The sequence below is a fragment of the Hyaena hyaena genome, unplaced genomic scaffold (genome assembly GCF_003009895.1).
Source record: "Hyaena hyaena isolate Hyena2069 unplaced genomic scaffold, ASM300989v1 scaffold_121, whole genome shotgun sequence".
Lineage (NCBI taxonomy): Eukaryota > Metazoa > Chordata > Mammalia > Carnivora > Hyaenidae > Hyaena > Hyaena hyaena.
Genome location: NW_024080753.1, coordinates 3,482,812 through 3,499,334, shown reverse-complemented (window position 1 = coordinate 3,499,334; position 16,523 = coordinate 3,482,812). Strand labels below are relative to the sequence as shown.

Sequence of the window (16,523 nt, the reverse complement as noted above, 5' to 3'; positions counted from 1 at the left end):
AATGAATTTGTTATTGTCACTGTTTGGCTATTTAATTATTTTAGTAATACTTTTTAAATATTTCTGTATTCAAAGATATCTTTATTTGCTTTCTAATTAGAAAAGAAGGAATGGGGCGCGTGGGTGGCTTAGTTGGTTAAGCACCCAACTTCAGCTCAGGTCATGATCCCACAGTTCAGCTGTGCTGACAGCTCAGAGCCTGATGCCTGCTTCAGATTCTGTGTCTCTTCTTTCTGCCCCTTTGCCGCTCATGCTCGCTCGCTCTCTCTCTCTCTCTCTCTCTCTCTCTCAAAAATAAACAAAAAAAAAGGAAGAAAGAAAAGAAAGAATAGTAAATTTTGTCTCACAATCCAGTTATCACTCTCTATACTCTCTGAGATTTTAAGACACATATTCAGCAAAATCCCCACTTTTTATTTACTAGCTCTTTCTCACAAAGATATTTATGATAAATTTTTAGTCCAGGCAGAGCCAGGGTAAGGTGCTGAACAGCTGTCTGTGTGAGCAACCAGCCTATAAAGGGTCCTGAAATTCCCCTGTGGGTATGAAAATGTCACTCATTAAGGGTATGGAGAATGTAGAAAGCTCTACTTACTAGAACTCCTCTCAGGAACAGATAAGAATACATTAGAACAAAATTCTTATTAATCCTTTTGGGATGGGAGCCAGGACACAGAAGACACTTTTGAATAACAAAAGATGATCATCAAACTGTCTTTCGAGAAGGTTGGACTCTGGTAAGTTAGTCCACTCCTGGGTGTTTTGTGCCCTTTGGGGTGGGGTTGTACCTCAGGCGAGGTGAATGCGCTACTCGGCTGCTTCAGATACAGGCCATTACAAAACAGTGACAGAACAGGGTTGGGGAGGGCAGGCCTCTCTTCTCCGCCCGGCCCAGAGGCCCGCAGAGCGCTGAGCCTACACCCACGTGTGCTGGCAGGGTAACTTCCCGCAGAGCCCTTCTGGTCCTTACTGACTGCCCTTGCCCGTGCTGCTTTATTGATAGCCGTAGATGGAGCTTCTGCTAAAACACGGGAAGTCCTTCAGCAGAGAGTTAAGCGGCAAGAGAACCTACTGCAGCGCTGTAAGGCAACAATCCAGTCACATAAGGAACGATGTGCACTATTAACCAGTGAAAAAGAAGCCCTGCAAGAACAACTAGATGAAAGGCTTCAGGAGCTAGAAAAGATGAAGGTAACCGCACAAAGAGTTGGGCTTGCTGTAGCCCTGTAACGCAGACCCACAGGCCCCAGCGCGGCCGGCATCGCCCTCTTCTGCACAGCCTTTCCCTAGCTCCATAGCTAGCGTGGAGAGGACTCCCAGCTGCCCTGGGATCCGTAGTTTTACCGTCCTTTTCAGATGTCCTGTGTACTGTTGCTCTTTCTGGACTGAGGTATCCAAATTAGATAAAATTAGATAAAATGTGTAGAGTTTCGTATGAGGAGAAGCTTTCTTAGAGATGGAAATGAATTTTTAAAATTTTTTTAGGAGCTTCATATGGCTGAGAAGACTAAACTTATCACTCAGTTGCGTGATGCAAAGAACTTAATTGAACAGCTTGAACAAGATAAGGTAAACCAATAAACCTTACGATACTAAAATTTGTCAGGGGGCCCCAGAATTCACTTTGGAAGCAGTTAGAAGCATTCAGGCTTATGCTTTCCAAAGTTCTTACAGCAGCTTCCATGAAAAATCTTTTTGTTGTAATTTCGAAATTTAAATAACTGTTAGCATTCATTGTAAATCATGTGAAGCTGATTCTCTGTGTTTTTTTTTTATTCCAGTAAGTATTTTGATTTATAGATTAGCATAACTATTGCCAAATAAATCTATTTATAGTACCTAAGTACTTTTCAGAGAAAAGTTTAATTTTTTATAGGTAAGACATTACTAAAAGTGAATGATACTAAGTATTGTCTTCGTATGTAATGGAAACAGATTAATCTCTCAGATAAGTAAAGAAGTGGCAGTGTATATATTAGTATAAACAGAAGTTTCTGCACACACATTTTAGGGTGCACAGGTGAGATTGGCAGTGTAGAGTTGGAGCAGCAGCTGTGGCTGTGGCAGCAAAAACCACGAAAAATTCCCAGGTGAATGCATTCCATCCGAGTCTTTCAGCTCTGAGTTCTTGGTTTCTTTTTCTAGAGCAGCTCCAAGTTGGTTCCCGTTGTTCACCATTTTCTTCAGTATGCTGCTTTATAGCTATAGTATTTTAAGTGGCCAGGCAATTAAGGACATGTCAGAGCTGTTTACTTTTGAAACGGATTAGCAGTCTTTTCATTTTCTGATGTCATTTTGCCAGATTCTACGCTATACACTTCAGGAAGGCCCCCCTTAAAAAAAGGGAACCCACCACCCAGTTTCAGCAGTTAGCATCTCAAGACTAATCTTGTTTCGTCTGCACATGCCCAGCCCTTATTCTCCTCGACCCAGAATTTACTTTCTTGTAGAGCAAATCTGAGAAGTCTTATCATTTCTTCCTTTAGTATTTTGATGTATATTTAAAACAAAGGACTCTTTCTATTTTTATAAAAACATAGCTACATTTTAATGATCACCATCTAAAAATGTAATAATTCCTTAATACCATCACCTATCTAGTCTCAGATTTTTTTGTCTCATACTTTTTCCCTCTTTTCTGTGAGTCAAGATCTAAATAAGTTTCTTTCATTGCAGTTGGTTGATAAGACTCTTAAGACTTCTTTAATCAGTAGGTCCATTGCCCTCCCTCTCTGTGTCTCTTTTTCTCCATTGTGATTTGGTTTTTGAAGAAACTGAAGGCTGACAGTCTTGTTCTGAAATTTTGTATAATCCCCATTCACCTGGTTTTTATCTGTCCATTTTATTAGCCATCCTGAAGAGTCATACCGTAAACTAAGGTTTGACAAACCCTGCAAGTAAAGTAGTAATCTTGCGATCATGAAATAGCTGTCCCAAAATCTTGTTTTTCAAGAGACAAGTCGAACTACCCTGTTTTTTGTTAGTTGCAAGTGACTGATTCAGTGTATACTATATACCGTATAATATATAATATTGATTCCTTTTCCCCCCAGTGACCTTCATTTCATTTGTAGATTATCCAGAGAGTGGGAAGACAGTAGCAGTTAGCAAATTGGGAGACTAGGGGTGGCACCAGAGACTGTTACAAGAGAAAGGAGAGAAAGCAGGCAGACCTGTACTTGGTCCATCGTCATGGCAACAGTAACCTCCAGCCTCTGAGGCTCTCCCCGAATTCTGGCACAGATCGATAACTATAGTTCATGGTGGCCCTGAGCCAAGCACAAAAGGCTGTATTTTGTTCATTATAAACTATTTACTGAGATAGGGAACATTGTAGCAAACACTTATAGAAAGATTATAAATCTTTTAACTAAAATATGTTTTTAACGCTCAAAAGAATGAACTTACTATTAAAATGCTTTTTCATAGTAACAAATACCCTGATCTGCCAGGAAACCAGAGTATATAGTGCAGCATAGAGCACAGAACACAGACTTCAGTTTGTGAAATACAGAAGGAATTCTTATCCCATACTTAGTAAGAAATCTAAGTAAGTTTTCTGCCTTTTAAGTGGCTTTGATATGTGCTATTGATGGAGCAGTTTTGTTACGCAAACACTTTAGTGTCTGCACTTCTGTTTAGGGAATGGTAATAGCAGAGACCAAACGTCAGATGCATGAAACCCTGGAAATGAAAGAAGAAGAAATTGCTCAACTTCGTAGTCGCATCAAACAGATGACCACTCAGGGAGAGGAGCTTCGGGAACAGAAAGAAAAGTCTGAAAGAGCTGGTAAGAACTCAGGGGTTATTTGTTTTATGCTGGGATTCAAAAGTCATGTAAAGTGATGGACCAAACAACATTTAGAAAAATTAGTTAACTTTTGATATTGATACAGAGATTCTGTACAAGATACTGAACTATTCCTTAGAGGAGGGAGGGGCTGGTCAATTGTGGCCCATGGATGGCTATTTGTAGGACTCGCAAGCTTAGAATGCTTTTTACATTTTTCTGTGGTTAGAAAGAAGCAGCAGCATATGTGACAGAGACCATGCGTGGCCTAAAAAGCCTAAAGTATTTACCATTTGGTCCTTTTGTAGAAACGTTTGCTGAGTTTCTGCCCCCGAGTAGCAGAATTCAGGTTTACAATTTGGAACTCCCCAAGCAGGCACAGCACAGTGCACAGTACATAACTGCTCCCCTACAGATGTTCTGGGGTGAACTGAAAGCTTAAGATAGTGTATAGAAAAAAGTAAAAGATAAGCCTTTTAACATAAGAGAATTATGTTTTGTCACAACCAGCATAGAATTCCACAAGGTACGATACTGGGTAATGTGAGGAACGAGAGGGGAGAGCAGAGTGCATGAGCACTTCAGGTTCATGAGGGTGTGAGTGTTGCGTTGGGCCTCCAGGAAGGAATAGAAGGGGTCTAAGCAGAGAGCTGGGGGCAGCACACATTTCGGTCACTCCAAGGTCAGCAGACTGTTAAGATCTTGAAAGGTGCATAGCTGAGCTTAGACACTCATGTACTAGGTAGCAAGAAACTAGTCATAGGAAAGCATAATGTTATGGCAGCTAATGTTTTGTGTTGAAATGAAATGAAGTGGGAAGTCAGACTTGAAAAAGCAAAGGCAGATCTGGGCTTGAAGGACTGAGAACTTGGGCACTGTGGCTGGGATGGGTCTGGAAAATAGAGGAAGAGTAGAACCTGCTGAATTTGGTGTCTGATCAACTTTCAGGGACAGAAAACCGGTAGAAGTCTAAGATGACTCCAAGGTTTTAAGCTTAGGAGACTGAATGAAAAGTGAGAAGTCAGAATAGGAAATCTAACTGGGGAATTTGAGGAATGGAGTAAAATGATGGGTTTGCTTAGATACTGAATTTTCTCAACCACGAGCGTTCTAAATGAAAGTGACTTGTTGAAATTTGGGAAAAGAAGCTAGGGCATTTTTCAGGAGTCAGGAGCCTAAGGTTGAAGCCTGTGGTTAAATCTGTAGGAAGGCGGCTGATTTGATTAGGTTTGCAGCAGCACTAGTAGTAGTTGCTGTGTATTAGCACACACGCTGCCGCCACTGCTGCTACTGGCCATCATTTAGGTTTTCTTAGGCAAGGCTGTTACAGATGCATTATTTGTCTTTTCTGTGTGAGTACATGTTTCTAATCCCCTCAGTTTCTTTGAAATAGGTACTATTATTCCCGATAGGAAAAACCTAAGATTGTGGAGGTTAAGCCGCTTGCCTACATTCACACACAAGAGAGTAAGTGTATGGTCAGAATTTGAATCCAGTCATTTTGAGTCCAGAGTCTGTGCTCTTAACCACAGAAATCTAGAGTTTGGCAGAGAGAAATAAATGAGAGGGGAAAAAGTTACACAGGGAGTCACAGGAATTGTGGATAGTTGAGCTTTTGGGAGAATCTAGGAACCATTTCCAGAAGTGAGAGAGAGGTAAGTTGAAGATTTTTAAAAAGGTCTTTAGCTTTAGTGAGGATTTGACTCCCAGGATGCAGTTTCAAAAATGATTTTAGAAACCAGATTATAAAATTTAAGGAGGGAAATAAATCTGGATGAGAGAGCTATTTGGTTGATACCAAATGTGCTCATAAATATCTCTTTGAAGTGTTTTATTTGGGGGGGCAGATTAGTTAATGAATTTGTTTCCAGCAAACCTAAGAAAATTTCCCTTCGGAGAGCGTTGATTGACAGCAGCTCTCAGAATGTCATCTCTGAAAAATTACCAGAAGCAGTTTGAGGGTCGTGAGACGTTGTTCAACAGGTTTGCTTTCAGTGAACAGTAAACCTAATGCATGGTCTCAGTTTCTCATATCAAGCCTTTCCATTTTCAGGACTGCTTTTGTTGACTAATGTAACCAGTCAAGAGAAAATAATACTGTTGAAGGGGGTTAAGTTTTCTTTTAAAAGTGGGGTGTATCTTGTGAGGAGGTAGAAACCCATGACCCAATATCAAGTTGACAGTGGTGAGTGACAGAAAAGCAGACAAAATATATAGTTAATTCACATGTAGGGTAAACGATTAGTAAGTACTTAAAGAGGGACTTATGATTTAAAGTTATTTAATAGAGACATTAACTTGGAAAGTCTTTGGATCACACTGTTGTAAGTGTTTTTACAGGTATTTCAAAAACTGTATTTGTAGTCCCAATTATTGGACTGTGACAGAAAGTTGTAACAGACTCATTATGCATTGAAGATACTGCCTTTTAAATCTATAATGAAAACTACTTTTGCACGACAAGTGCATTTCATCTACTGATCTTAGTTGAGTCTGAACAGAAGTGTTGAAATGTAAAATAGTGTTTAGATCAAATATAAAATGCATATGCCAGTTGACAGAAAAATTCCAGTTTAGTGCTGAAAATAAGAAAAGGTGTTTATAAAGGAAGTAGAGAGGTTCCATATGGTCTGTGAACATAATCTGGCTCTTGGAGAATTCTCTTCCTCTGTGAAATATTTGTCTTTCTCTTTGGAAAGAAGCTTTAATAGCGTTAACATCATTAAAGCTTGTAGTTGTTAAAAGATTTTTAGAAATAAATTTGCCTACATAAAACAATTATAAAAGAATATAAACTCTCCTAATGCATTTTTAACTGTAAAAAATTTAACTCTGATATATTTAGTAATTCTTGACATGTGGCTACCACTAGACAAATAACTTTTTTTTTTCCTTTGGCTCACTTATTTTGGAGGTAAAAATCAGCTCAAGTACATTTCCCACTACTCTTCTTAGAAAACAGTCTATTGTACTAGTTCTCATAGGTTTTCTAAATGAGCTGTCATGCCTCCCATATGCTGGAGGACAAGAAAATCCGAATGGCTTTGATTTTAAAAGGAACAGTTCTATCCTAAAAGACCAAAACTATGTGAATGTGGTGATGTGCCTCCCTTACAGGATATGCTGACCAACCTTGCAGTTCTTACTGCACTCCTCCCTAGTGGAGCTGCTGGACATGGTTTTTGAAGTAGGCTACTCAGTGGTCTTGTTTGTTAAGATTATTTATTTTAGTGGATAAAGAAAACCAAACCAAATATATTTGTTAGAAGCGTTTTGCTACAATTGTTGATAGTATTCCTTTCTAACTGTGACTTAAGAACAGATGGCCATATCTTCAAGTAACCAGGTTTTAAACTTAGAGAAGTCTGGTAATTCAGCTGTAGTGCATAATGCTGTATTTTAGATGCTGTGTATTATCACTAGTTGTCTAGAATATTATCTCTTCTGTGTAACACCAGTGCAGAATGTTACTGCTGCTGAAGTTCACACTAGGTTTTAGCTGTTCTGTGTGTGTGCGCATGTGTATGTTTTAAGTGGGGTAGGAGGTACAGGTGGATGGCTGGTTATTAACACAGTGTATTACAAAAACATTAGAAAATAGAGAAAATGCAAGCACATCACTGTTGTTGCAGTATACTTCCATTTAGTCTTTTTCTCCAATCCTTTTTTTTATATTATTGCAATCATACATATAATTTTATATGCTCCTTTTTCTCCATTTAACATTATATTAGGAGTACGTTTACCTGTTGCTAAAATACTAACATTTTAATGGCTGTGTCAGAATGCATGTATGTCATGTACTTAACCATTTCTCTCTTGATCAACATTTAAGTTATTTTCTATTTTTGCTGTTATGAATAACACTGTAACAGCTCTGTGATATAGCTTATTCCATCTTTGAATTTTTTCTGAGGATAAATTCTTACCCATAGACTTCTAGGTTGTTTTTTTTTTTATATAAGTTACTTTTACATATTTAAATATAGCCACTACAAAAAACCCACACCGCAATCCCTCCATTAACATGTTCTTGGTTACAGTTATGCAAAATGAATAAAATCTTCTGCCTGGATTAGGAAAGCTTCCAGAATATCTTTTGTAAACCTTGTTTCCCTTTCATTTACCCTGTCTTTGCCTAAGTCATGTGTTTTATATGATTGGCTGCATTTAAACAGATGAACTCATAACATTCTTTGCTTTTTTATTGCCATGTTGTGTTTGTGCAGGAAATAAGTTTTTTATTCATTTGTGTGGTATAGGCCTGATATCAGATATTCAGTGGAATATACTGACATTTGAAGGACCCTCTTAAATAGAGTTCATGTATTTAAATAATATGTAAGATTTATTCATATTTATATAATAAACAAAAATCACATGTGTATTTAAGTGCTTTGTTAGTTGCTGATAATTTATGTAGTTTTCTTGGAGTCTTAAGTCTCACAAAACATCTTATTTTTGTGCATCCACACATGCCAATAAGTGACTCATGGTGCCTTTCCCAAGCCTTGTATGAACAGGACTGGGGTAAGGGCTGTTTTTTTTTTCCTTATCATGGGTACTTAGAAAAAGCTTTATCAAGAAAATTCCATGTTTCTCAGGCAAAAAAGTATGAATCAAAGTAGAGTTTAAAGCTGTCATGTTAGATAAGTGGTATATACCTATTTTGGCACTAAATGTATACCTGGTGGAAAAATTTATTATTTTAAATGGAATTAGATTTTCGTTCATTATGGGTGGTTTACTTACTAGCCATCTATTCATAGGTGCTTGATAAATTTCTACAGTAGTATTAGCCATGCACCCTTACTTTTCCACAGTCCTCATCATCTGGCACTTACGTCCCTGGCAGTGTCACTGTCACTGAGAAACATCAGGAGCACATTGTTTTGCTACAGAATCATATTTTCATTCCTTCTTTTTTATTTGAGTACAGTTGATACACAGTAGTACATCAGTTTCAGGTGTAGGACATAGTGATCGGACACAACTGTACGTTAATGCTGTGCTCACCACACCTGTGGCTCCCCATCTTTCCCACACGGTGCTGGTACAGTACCTACCCGCCTATCAGAATTATCTTTTCCATTTAATTACGTTTACTTGTCTTTAGCGTATATTTTTTAAGATTAGCCTCATGTTTTCAAGGTATAGATAAATTGCATGTAAGGAGTGCATGAACATTTGGAAAGATCTGTAAAATTTGTCAAGTTTTTAAAATTTTTAAAAGTCAAAGCACAGTCTGTAGAGTGACTCTTGTTATGTATTTTGGAAAGTGGCTCAAAAAGTTGATTTCCATTGCAAAGGTGATAATTACATTTCTGAAGGCCCCAATTTATATATAAGTATTGCACAGTCTGGTTTGTACCACTGGGTGGTAGTATTATTTTCTTTGACATAAGCTCTAGACAAGTGGTTTTCCATCTTTTCTTCATCTGAGGGAACTCTTTTACACTGTTGAAACTTACTGAGGATTCCAAAGAGCTTTTGCTTGTGTGGGTTCTATGATATTAACCGTATTAGAAATTCAAGCTAGGAAACGAAAACACTTCTTAGTTCATTTAAAAATAACAATTATAAACCTGTTATATATTAGTCTAAATACTTTTATAAAAATTACTTATATTTTCCAAAACAAAATTTAGTGTGAAGAGTGGTCCTCTTTTACATTTTTGCTTATCTCATTGTTTGGTTTATAATAGAAGATAGCAGATTTTCATACCTATTTGTATATTCAATCTGTTGGGATACATTATTCTGATTGAAATATATGAGGAAAATCTGCCATTATACAGATATGCATTTGGAAAACAGACAACTTCTGAGAGGGTCTCAGGACTCTAGGATCTGTATACCACACCTTGAAAACTGCTAGTCTAGACTTTTGCTTTTATTCACAAAAGAGCCCTGATGGTGGGCTAGAATTCTGATAAAAATCTTTTTATTGCTTTCTGTGTTAATTTGCATTTCATTCATTTTGTAGTACTGCCTGTATTTTGTTTTTATTTTGTTTTGTTATTTTGTTTTTTTAGTTTAATATAAAACATGAATTTTAGCAGCTCTTTTGATGGGATGAAGACATAGGGACTGGCTTACTTATTCATTCTTGATGTTATCAATCAGCTTCTTAGGGTCACCAGTTAATCTACAGGTTGGCAGCCTTTCCCCTCTTCTGCATCTGTGCTTATTCCCTGCAGAGGGAGTAAAAATGGGTCTTATTATCCTTATAGTAACATGTCCTCTGGGATAGTTCCACGAACAGCAATGCTACCTGGGTCTCAGAATTCTGGCATTTGTTACTGCGATTGGTGAGCAGGCTGAGGATGAGGAGAGACAAAGATGGTGAAGTGGCAAAATCAAATATCACATTCTTCCTAGCTTTGCCTACAGTTTATTCTCCATGCCCTTTACTACTTGCGCCGCCTTCTTGTCAAAACCCACTGCCTACTAGCTTATGCTTCACAGATGCCAAACATCCAGTAAATGTTTGATGAATGGATGGTTAGATTCTTGATTAGCTATAGGTGATCAACCCAGTTGTCTGCTTTTCTCATAATCCCCATGGATGTCAGTGAAACTCGTCTGAAGTGGAAAGTGAGGAACTGGTGACAAAATTATGATCTCCCTTGGCATTTTACTTTTGACAGAGGACCATTCTTAAGGTTTATTAAATTTTTGCCTAGGAATATTTTCAAAGTTTTTTTTTTTTTTTAATTTTAAATACAAAGTGCCTGAGATACATTGAATTTTGCTTTGGAAGAACACAGTGTGTTCTTGCAACATCGGGCAGCAGTCCGTGCTTAGCCTTCCCGTTGTCGTGTGTGTGACTGGTTTTCCTGCGCATCCTTGCATGCTGGCCGAGGGTTCGTCAGCGGCGGCTGATGCACGCTTTCTTTTTCCCCGCTCATTTACCCTTTGTTGATGATTAGAAGATAAGTTATGTAGACATGCAGAACATACTTCGTTAGTACTCACATTAAAACCCTAGGCTAGTTTCATTTTGGAAAGAGTGGGAATTTCCTCTTCAGAGTGTCACAAGTTGTGGACACTACTTTTCTGTATCTGATGGTAATAAGATCAGAAGGTGCAATGTTTCTGGTTAGTAAGTAAACTCTCAGTACATCCTCCTTCAACACTGAGTTGGGACTCACTGTTGGAGGCAGACTTCCTGCAAGGACGTGGCTTCATTCGTGGCACAAGGTAGATCCAGAATGTACTTGGAGTATGTTTTCTGTATGTCAGTATGTATAATGAGTTTTAATGACAGCCCCCCCCTTTTCTGGATACTTGATAACATTTCCATAAAGCAGGGTGGAGATGGAACACAGTAGAGTTTTAGTGTGTCTCTCAGAAGTGTAACATGACTATAATTTGTTCAGCATTAGAAGCCATCAGTAATTGATTCAGAAATTCTGGTTTAGTAAGATGCATGATTGTCCAACGGAGCTGGATCAATGTCAGCATTCTTAAGAGTTTTTAAAAATAATGCAAGGTGAGGATTATTCCTTAAATATAATTTTAAAGTTCTGGCAACAAGCTAATTTATATATTCAAGTTGATTTATCATCTGAGGGGAAAGTGAGATGCCTCAGTTCTTGCATTTGAGTAAGAATGTTGAATTAAAAGATTTCAAAGATTTCTTTATAGGTATAAAATTGTGTGGTTCTCTGACATGGTAGCAGAAAGTGGGAGGTGAATAGAGCTGTGGGACCAGATCTCTCTTACTTTAATCATTGTATGATGCATAACCAAGTGGCTTAGGAAAATACTTTCAGTGGATGAAACACTAAAATTAGAATAGAGAAGAATCTTCGAAACTTTACTGAGTGTGGTTAGAAAACTGAATTATTGGAAAATTATTTCTGAATAGGAACTTTGTGACATAGATTTTTTTGTTTCCAATGGTGAGAGCACCACTTCTGTTTTTATACTGTACCAATTTCTGGAATTTTAAGAATAAAAATGAGGAAAATTCACTTGGTATTGTCTATATACAGTTTTGTTTTATTTTGCTTAATCAGGACAAATTTTACATTTAAAACTCGATTTGTTGGAAGAATATCAAAACTACCTTCAGGTTTTCCGGAGCCTGATCTCAGAGATTTCTGTAAAGTGCTTAGAAGTGCTAAGATACTATTTGACGTGCTGAATAATAATGGTACTGAAAAGATGCTGGTGACATCCAAGCATTAGAAAATTCTTTTTCTGTTTTTTTATTTCCCAGATTTAAACCATCAGCACAAACTGAGCAGTAAGCACTTTGTTATAGAATTTCTTTCCCATAATTGATTACTTGACTTTAGGAAACTGGCTTTTTAGAAATTAGGAAACTAATTTCTTGTTAGCAGCAAGAGATATTTCTTTATGCTTGACACTAAAATTTAGTATAGTAAAAGAACATCTAAATAAAACAAAAACAACATTTTCTTTTGAATATTTAATTTTCCAACATGTTTATGTCTGAGGATCTTGGTGTTTGCTGGCAAATACCAATAAAGTTAGAGCAGGAATCTTTAAAAAGGATTTCAGCTAATTAATGTCCCTTTGAAATTTAGAGCATCAGTTTTTTACTTTGGGCATTTATATAAAATGAATGAATTGAACAGGTTAAATTAAAATTTTTTTAAGTTTATTTATTTTGAGAGAGAGAGAGAGAGCGAACGAGCATGAGTTGGGGAGGGGCGGAGAAAGAATTCCAAGCAGGCTCCATGCTGTCAGTGCAGAACCTGACATGGGGCTTGAACTCTCTCAAATGGTGAGATCATGACTTGAGCCGAGATCAGGAATTAGACGCTTAACTGACTGAGCCACCCAGGCACCCCTGAACAGGTTTTTTTTTAAATATCAAAGTTATATAGTTGCTAGAGAAGTTATTTTTTTAAATGTTGAGTAAAGTAAGTTGTATTTCTCCGTTGTTACCAGAATTCATCCTTTCTCTTGCCTTTTTATTTTTATTTTTATTTTTTTTTGTATTAATCCAACTTACCATTAAGAAAATGCTATAGAACAGATATTTGTCTTCAGGTATGAAATTCCTGTGCCCAACCACTGTCTGTTAAGGGTAAGCCAAGTTGTGATTAGTAAAAGGGCTTTTTGTTTTTGAGATGCTATAGGTTGAAGTTGTACATTTCTTATACCACTGAGGGTGAAAATACTCTGTTTTAATGAACTGTCTCTCCTCTGGACATAGGTTTCTTGATAGGATTAAAATCCCATCTTGAAATTTTATCAAAATCCCATCTTGAATGTTTTATTTATAGTCCTGCTCTGTGGTAAAGGGAAGCCTGATGTCTTCTGTGAGGACTAAGGAAAATAATCTAGGATGGTAATAGCAGTAAGATTTTGACAGCATATCACCACGCCAGCAGAGAGAAACACGTACAGTGCGCACATGCACACACATACTTACACACATACATCTGCACACAAGCGCACACACATATTTCCGGTGCCGAGTTACCTAGTTGGTGTACCGGCCCTATCAGATTTTGGTGGAAGCTGGGTGAGCTGTTGGCCTCCTTAAAGATAATACTGCTGTATCCTAGATGCTTGTTTTTTCAGGGCCTGAATTCTTATCTCACACAAGAACACCCTGTTGGTAGTACCTTTTTTTTTAAGTTTATCTATTTATTTTGAGAGAGAGAGAGGATGAGTGCATGAGTGGGGGCGGAGCAGAGAGAGAGAGGTGGAGAGAGAATCCCAAGCAGGCTCCTAGTGACACAGGGCTCAATCTCATGAACTGTGAGATGATGACTTGAGCCAAAATCAAGAGTCAGAAGCTTAACCTACCCAGGCATCCCTAGTAGTGCCTTACTATACACTGTTGAATCAAGTAAAGATTTCTTTCTAGTTACTGGCCCTGGTTTGAAATGTATACAAATGGTAGGTTTCATTTCACTATACATTGTTTAAATATGTGATTCAGCTAGCAAATGGTAAAACAAAAACCAAGAAATTCTGCTCTTTTATTATATGGTTAAGAGGTTTTTAAAAATAGGATTAGTCAAAGAATAATTTTTCCATTCTTAAAAATGTTCTTGGGAGTATATAATAATATTGCCTAATTATTGATAATAGGTAAGACTCCATAGCAAACAAGAAAGCAGTTGAAATTACATCATACAAAAGTAGGAACAAGTCTTCATTTCTTTGAATAAGGACACTTGCAGGTAGAAAGTGTGGGGAACCATTAGTAATTTAATTTTTTTCCAAACTCCTAAGTTTAAGTTCATATAAGTAGGTCTGAAGATCTGAATCCAGCACTCAATCACAAATTGGTTTCAGTAACTGGACACTTCTTGTGGCTTTGTGGAACGGCTCGGAAAGATCTCCTGGCTTAAAACAAAAATGAGTATTTTAACCTGTCTTGCTACTGCTGCTCATAGTTCCCGTAAATTGAATGTAAAACACTTTAGCTCAATGATAGTATTTCTTGAGATACTTGTTTTCTGCTCTTTTCCTTATAGCTTTTGAGGAACTTGAAAAAGCCTTGAGTACAGCCCAAAAAACAGAAGAATCACGGAGAAAAATGAAGGCAGAAATGGATGAACAAATAAAAGCTGTTGAAAAAGCAAGGGAGGAGGAACGCACCGTTCTTCAGCGCGAATTAAGTCGGGTGAAACAGGAGGTTGTTGATGCAATGAAAGTAAGAATATTCTAGATTTTAAAAGGCTATGGCAGTTTTGAAACTTATGCCTTATGCTTTTCCCACAAGTTTTGACTGTAAGAAGAATGAATTTATGTTTTAGACCTTGACCATATCATGAGTTCAAGATATAGGAAAAAAATCACTTTGGGATAGAGAAAATAATTTATATATCTTTGTGGATATACTTTCCAGAGATAGTCTCTGCATATAATTTCTCTTTGATGTTTTATAATCTTCTCTTTTAAATTTTTTAACACAAAAAATAATATGTTCTATGTGACGCTCTGTGTTTTGCTTTTCCACTTAATGTGTTCTGTATCATTGACAATTGGTAATGATGCCGCATTTGTTTTAAAGACTGCTCAGGATTTCACTGTATGAATGTATCATGATTTAACCAGTCTTCTGCTGATGGATATTTAGGTTTTTCATTTTCTGCTATTGCAAATGGTGAATATCCTTATCATACTTGCTCACATGTGTGTGTCTTTAGGATAGTTCCCTAGAAGTGGAATATTAGGCAAAGATTATGTGTATTTTTAAGTATTGCGTAGTTGGCCGTGAGCTCCATAGAGGACACTTTATACTCTCACAAGTGATGTATTACCTCACAAGGATGATGTTACTTTTCTTTTCTTCCCAAGCTGAACAGTTAAAAGAAAATGACATTGTAGTTTCAATGTGCTTATCTTTTTAACAGCATGATAAACATTTTTTGAGAGAAAGACAGAGAGCGCGTGAACGAGCGCGTGCACACCCGTGCGAGCAGGGAAGGGTCAGAGAAGGAGAGAGAATCCCAAGCAGGCTCTGCACTGTCAGCATGGTGCCTGGTGCGGGGCTCGAACTCATGAACCACGAGACCACGACCTGAGCCGAAGTCAAGAGTCAGATGCTTAACTGACTGAGCCCCCCAGGCGCCCCTGACGACATATTTTTATATATTTAAAAGGAATTGGTGGTTTCTTCTCTTTGAGTTGCATAGTCAAATCTTTAACTCATTTTCCTTTTGAGCAATTGGTCTTTTCTTACTGATTTGTACAAGTTTTTTTACATATAGTAGGAATTAGTTCTTTGAATATACAATGCATTTATCCAAATAATTTTTTTCTCTCTTTGTTTTTTGAAATATTTTTATTTATTTCTAGGGGAGAGAGAGAGAGAGACAGCGTGAGCAGGGGAGGGTCAGAGAGAGAGGGAGACACAGACTCTGAAATAGGCTCCAGGCTCTGAGCTGGCAGTCAGCACAGAGCCCAACGCGGGGCTCGAACCCATGAACCGCGAGATCATGACCTAAGCGAAAGTCGGACGCTTAACCGACTAAGCCACCCAGGCGCCCCTTTTTCTCTCTCTTTTTAATTGACTTTGTTTGTCATTTATGTTTTGCTTTGGAATTGGCCTTTTGTTTTTTTGGCCATGTAAGGATTTTTCTATCTGGACTTTTGGTCTGCTTTTAAAAACACATTCTCACTGACATCATTTAAAAATTCTATTTTTAATGGCACTTATATGCTTTCATTTTTTATTGTTAAGTCTTTGATCCAATTGGAATCTGTTTGGCGTAAGGAGTGAGATAGGGATCCAACTTTAATTTTTTTCCAGATGATTACCAAGTAGTCTTCAAATCATTTATTTAATAATCTATATTTTCCCTTCTGACATGACATACCATATTTCATCCTAAATTACTGTGCTACATATGGGTCTCTTTCTTGAATTCTCTGTGCTATTCCATTGCTTCTCCTCACTATATGCCAGTATTATGCTGTTATACTTACTCTAGTTTTATAATGTGTTCTATTAACTCGTAGCCTCTCCTTATTACTCTTATTTTTCAGAAGAGTGCTGGCTATTCTTGCATGTTTATTTTGTCCAGAGGACCCCTCAGTCCCCATTCTGTTGGTAGTTTTATTTGGTTATATTAAGTTTTTAGATTTCTTTAGGGAGGTTTGACATTTTTTTCATGTTTTTTATTTATTTCTGAGAGAGAAAGACAGCGTGAGCAGGAGAGGGTCAGAGAGAGAAGGGAGACACAGAATCTGAAGCAGGCTCCAGGCTCTGAGCTGTCAGCACAGAGCCCAACAC

General features: G+C 37.5%; 1 protein-coding gene across 6 annotated transcripts in view; it reads left to right on the top strand.

Moving 5' to 3' along the window:
- The window catches only part of GOLGA4 (golgin A4), a 128,948-nt gene that overhangs the window by 53,258 nt on the left and 59,167 nt on the right, over window positions 1-16,523 (top strand). For 5 of the 6 annotated variants that reach the window (XM_039237203.1, XM_039237201.1, XM_039237204.1 and 2 more), the window contains 4 exons: window positions 1,004-1,191; window positions 1,486-1,569; window positions 3,643-3,790; window positions 14,260-14,438. In XM_039237203.1, the coding sequence (XP_039093134.1) occupies window positions 1,004-1,191; window positions 1,486-1,569; window positions 3,643-3,790; window positions 14,260-14,438 (599 nt within the window). The remainder of the gene's footprint in view (window positions 1-1,003; window positions 1,192-1,485; window positions 1,570-3,642; window positions 3,791-14,259; window positions 14,439-16,523) is intronic. The other variant, XM_039237202.1, reaches the window with a different exon arrangement.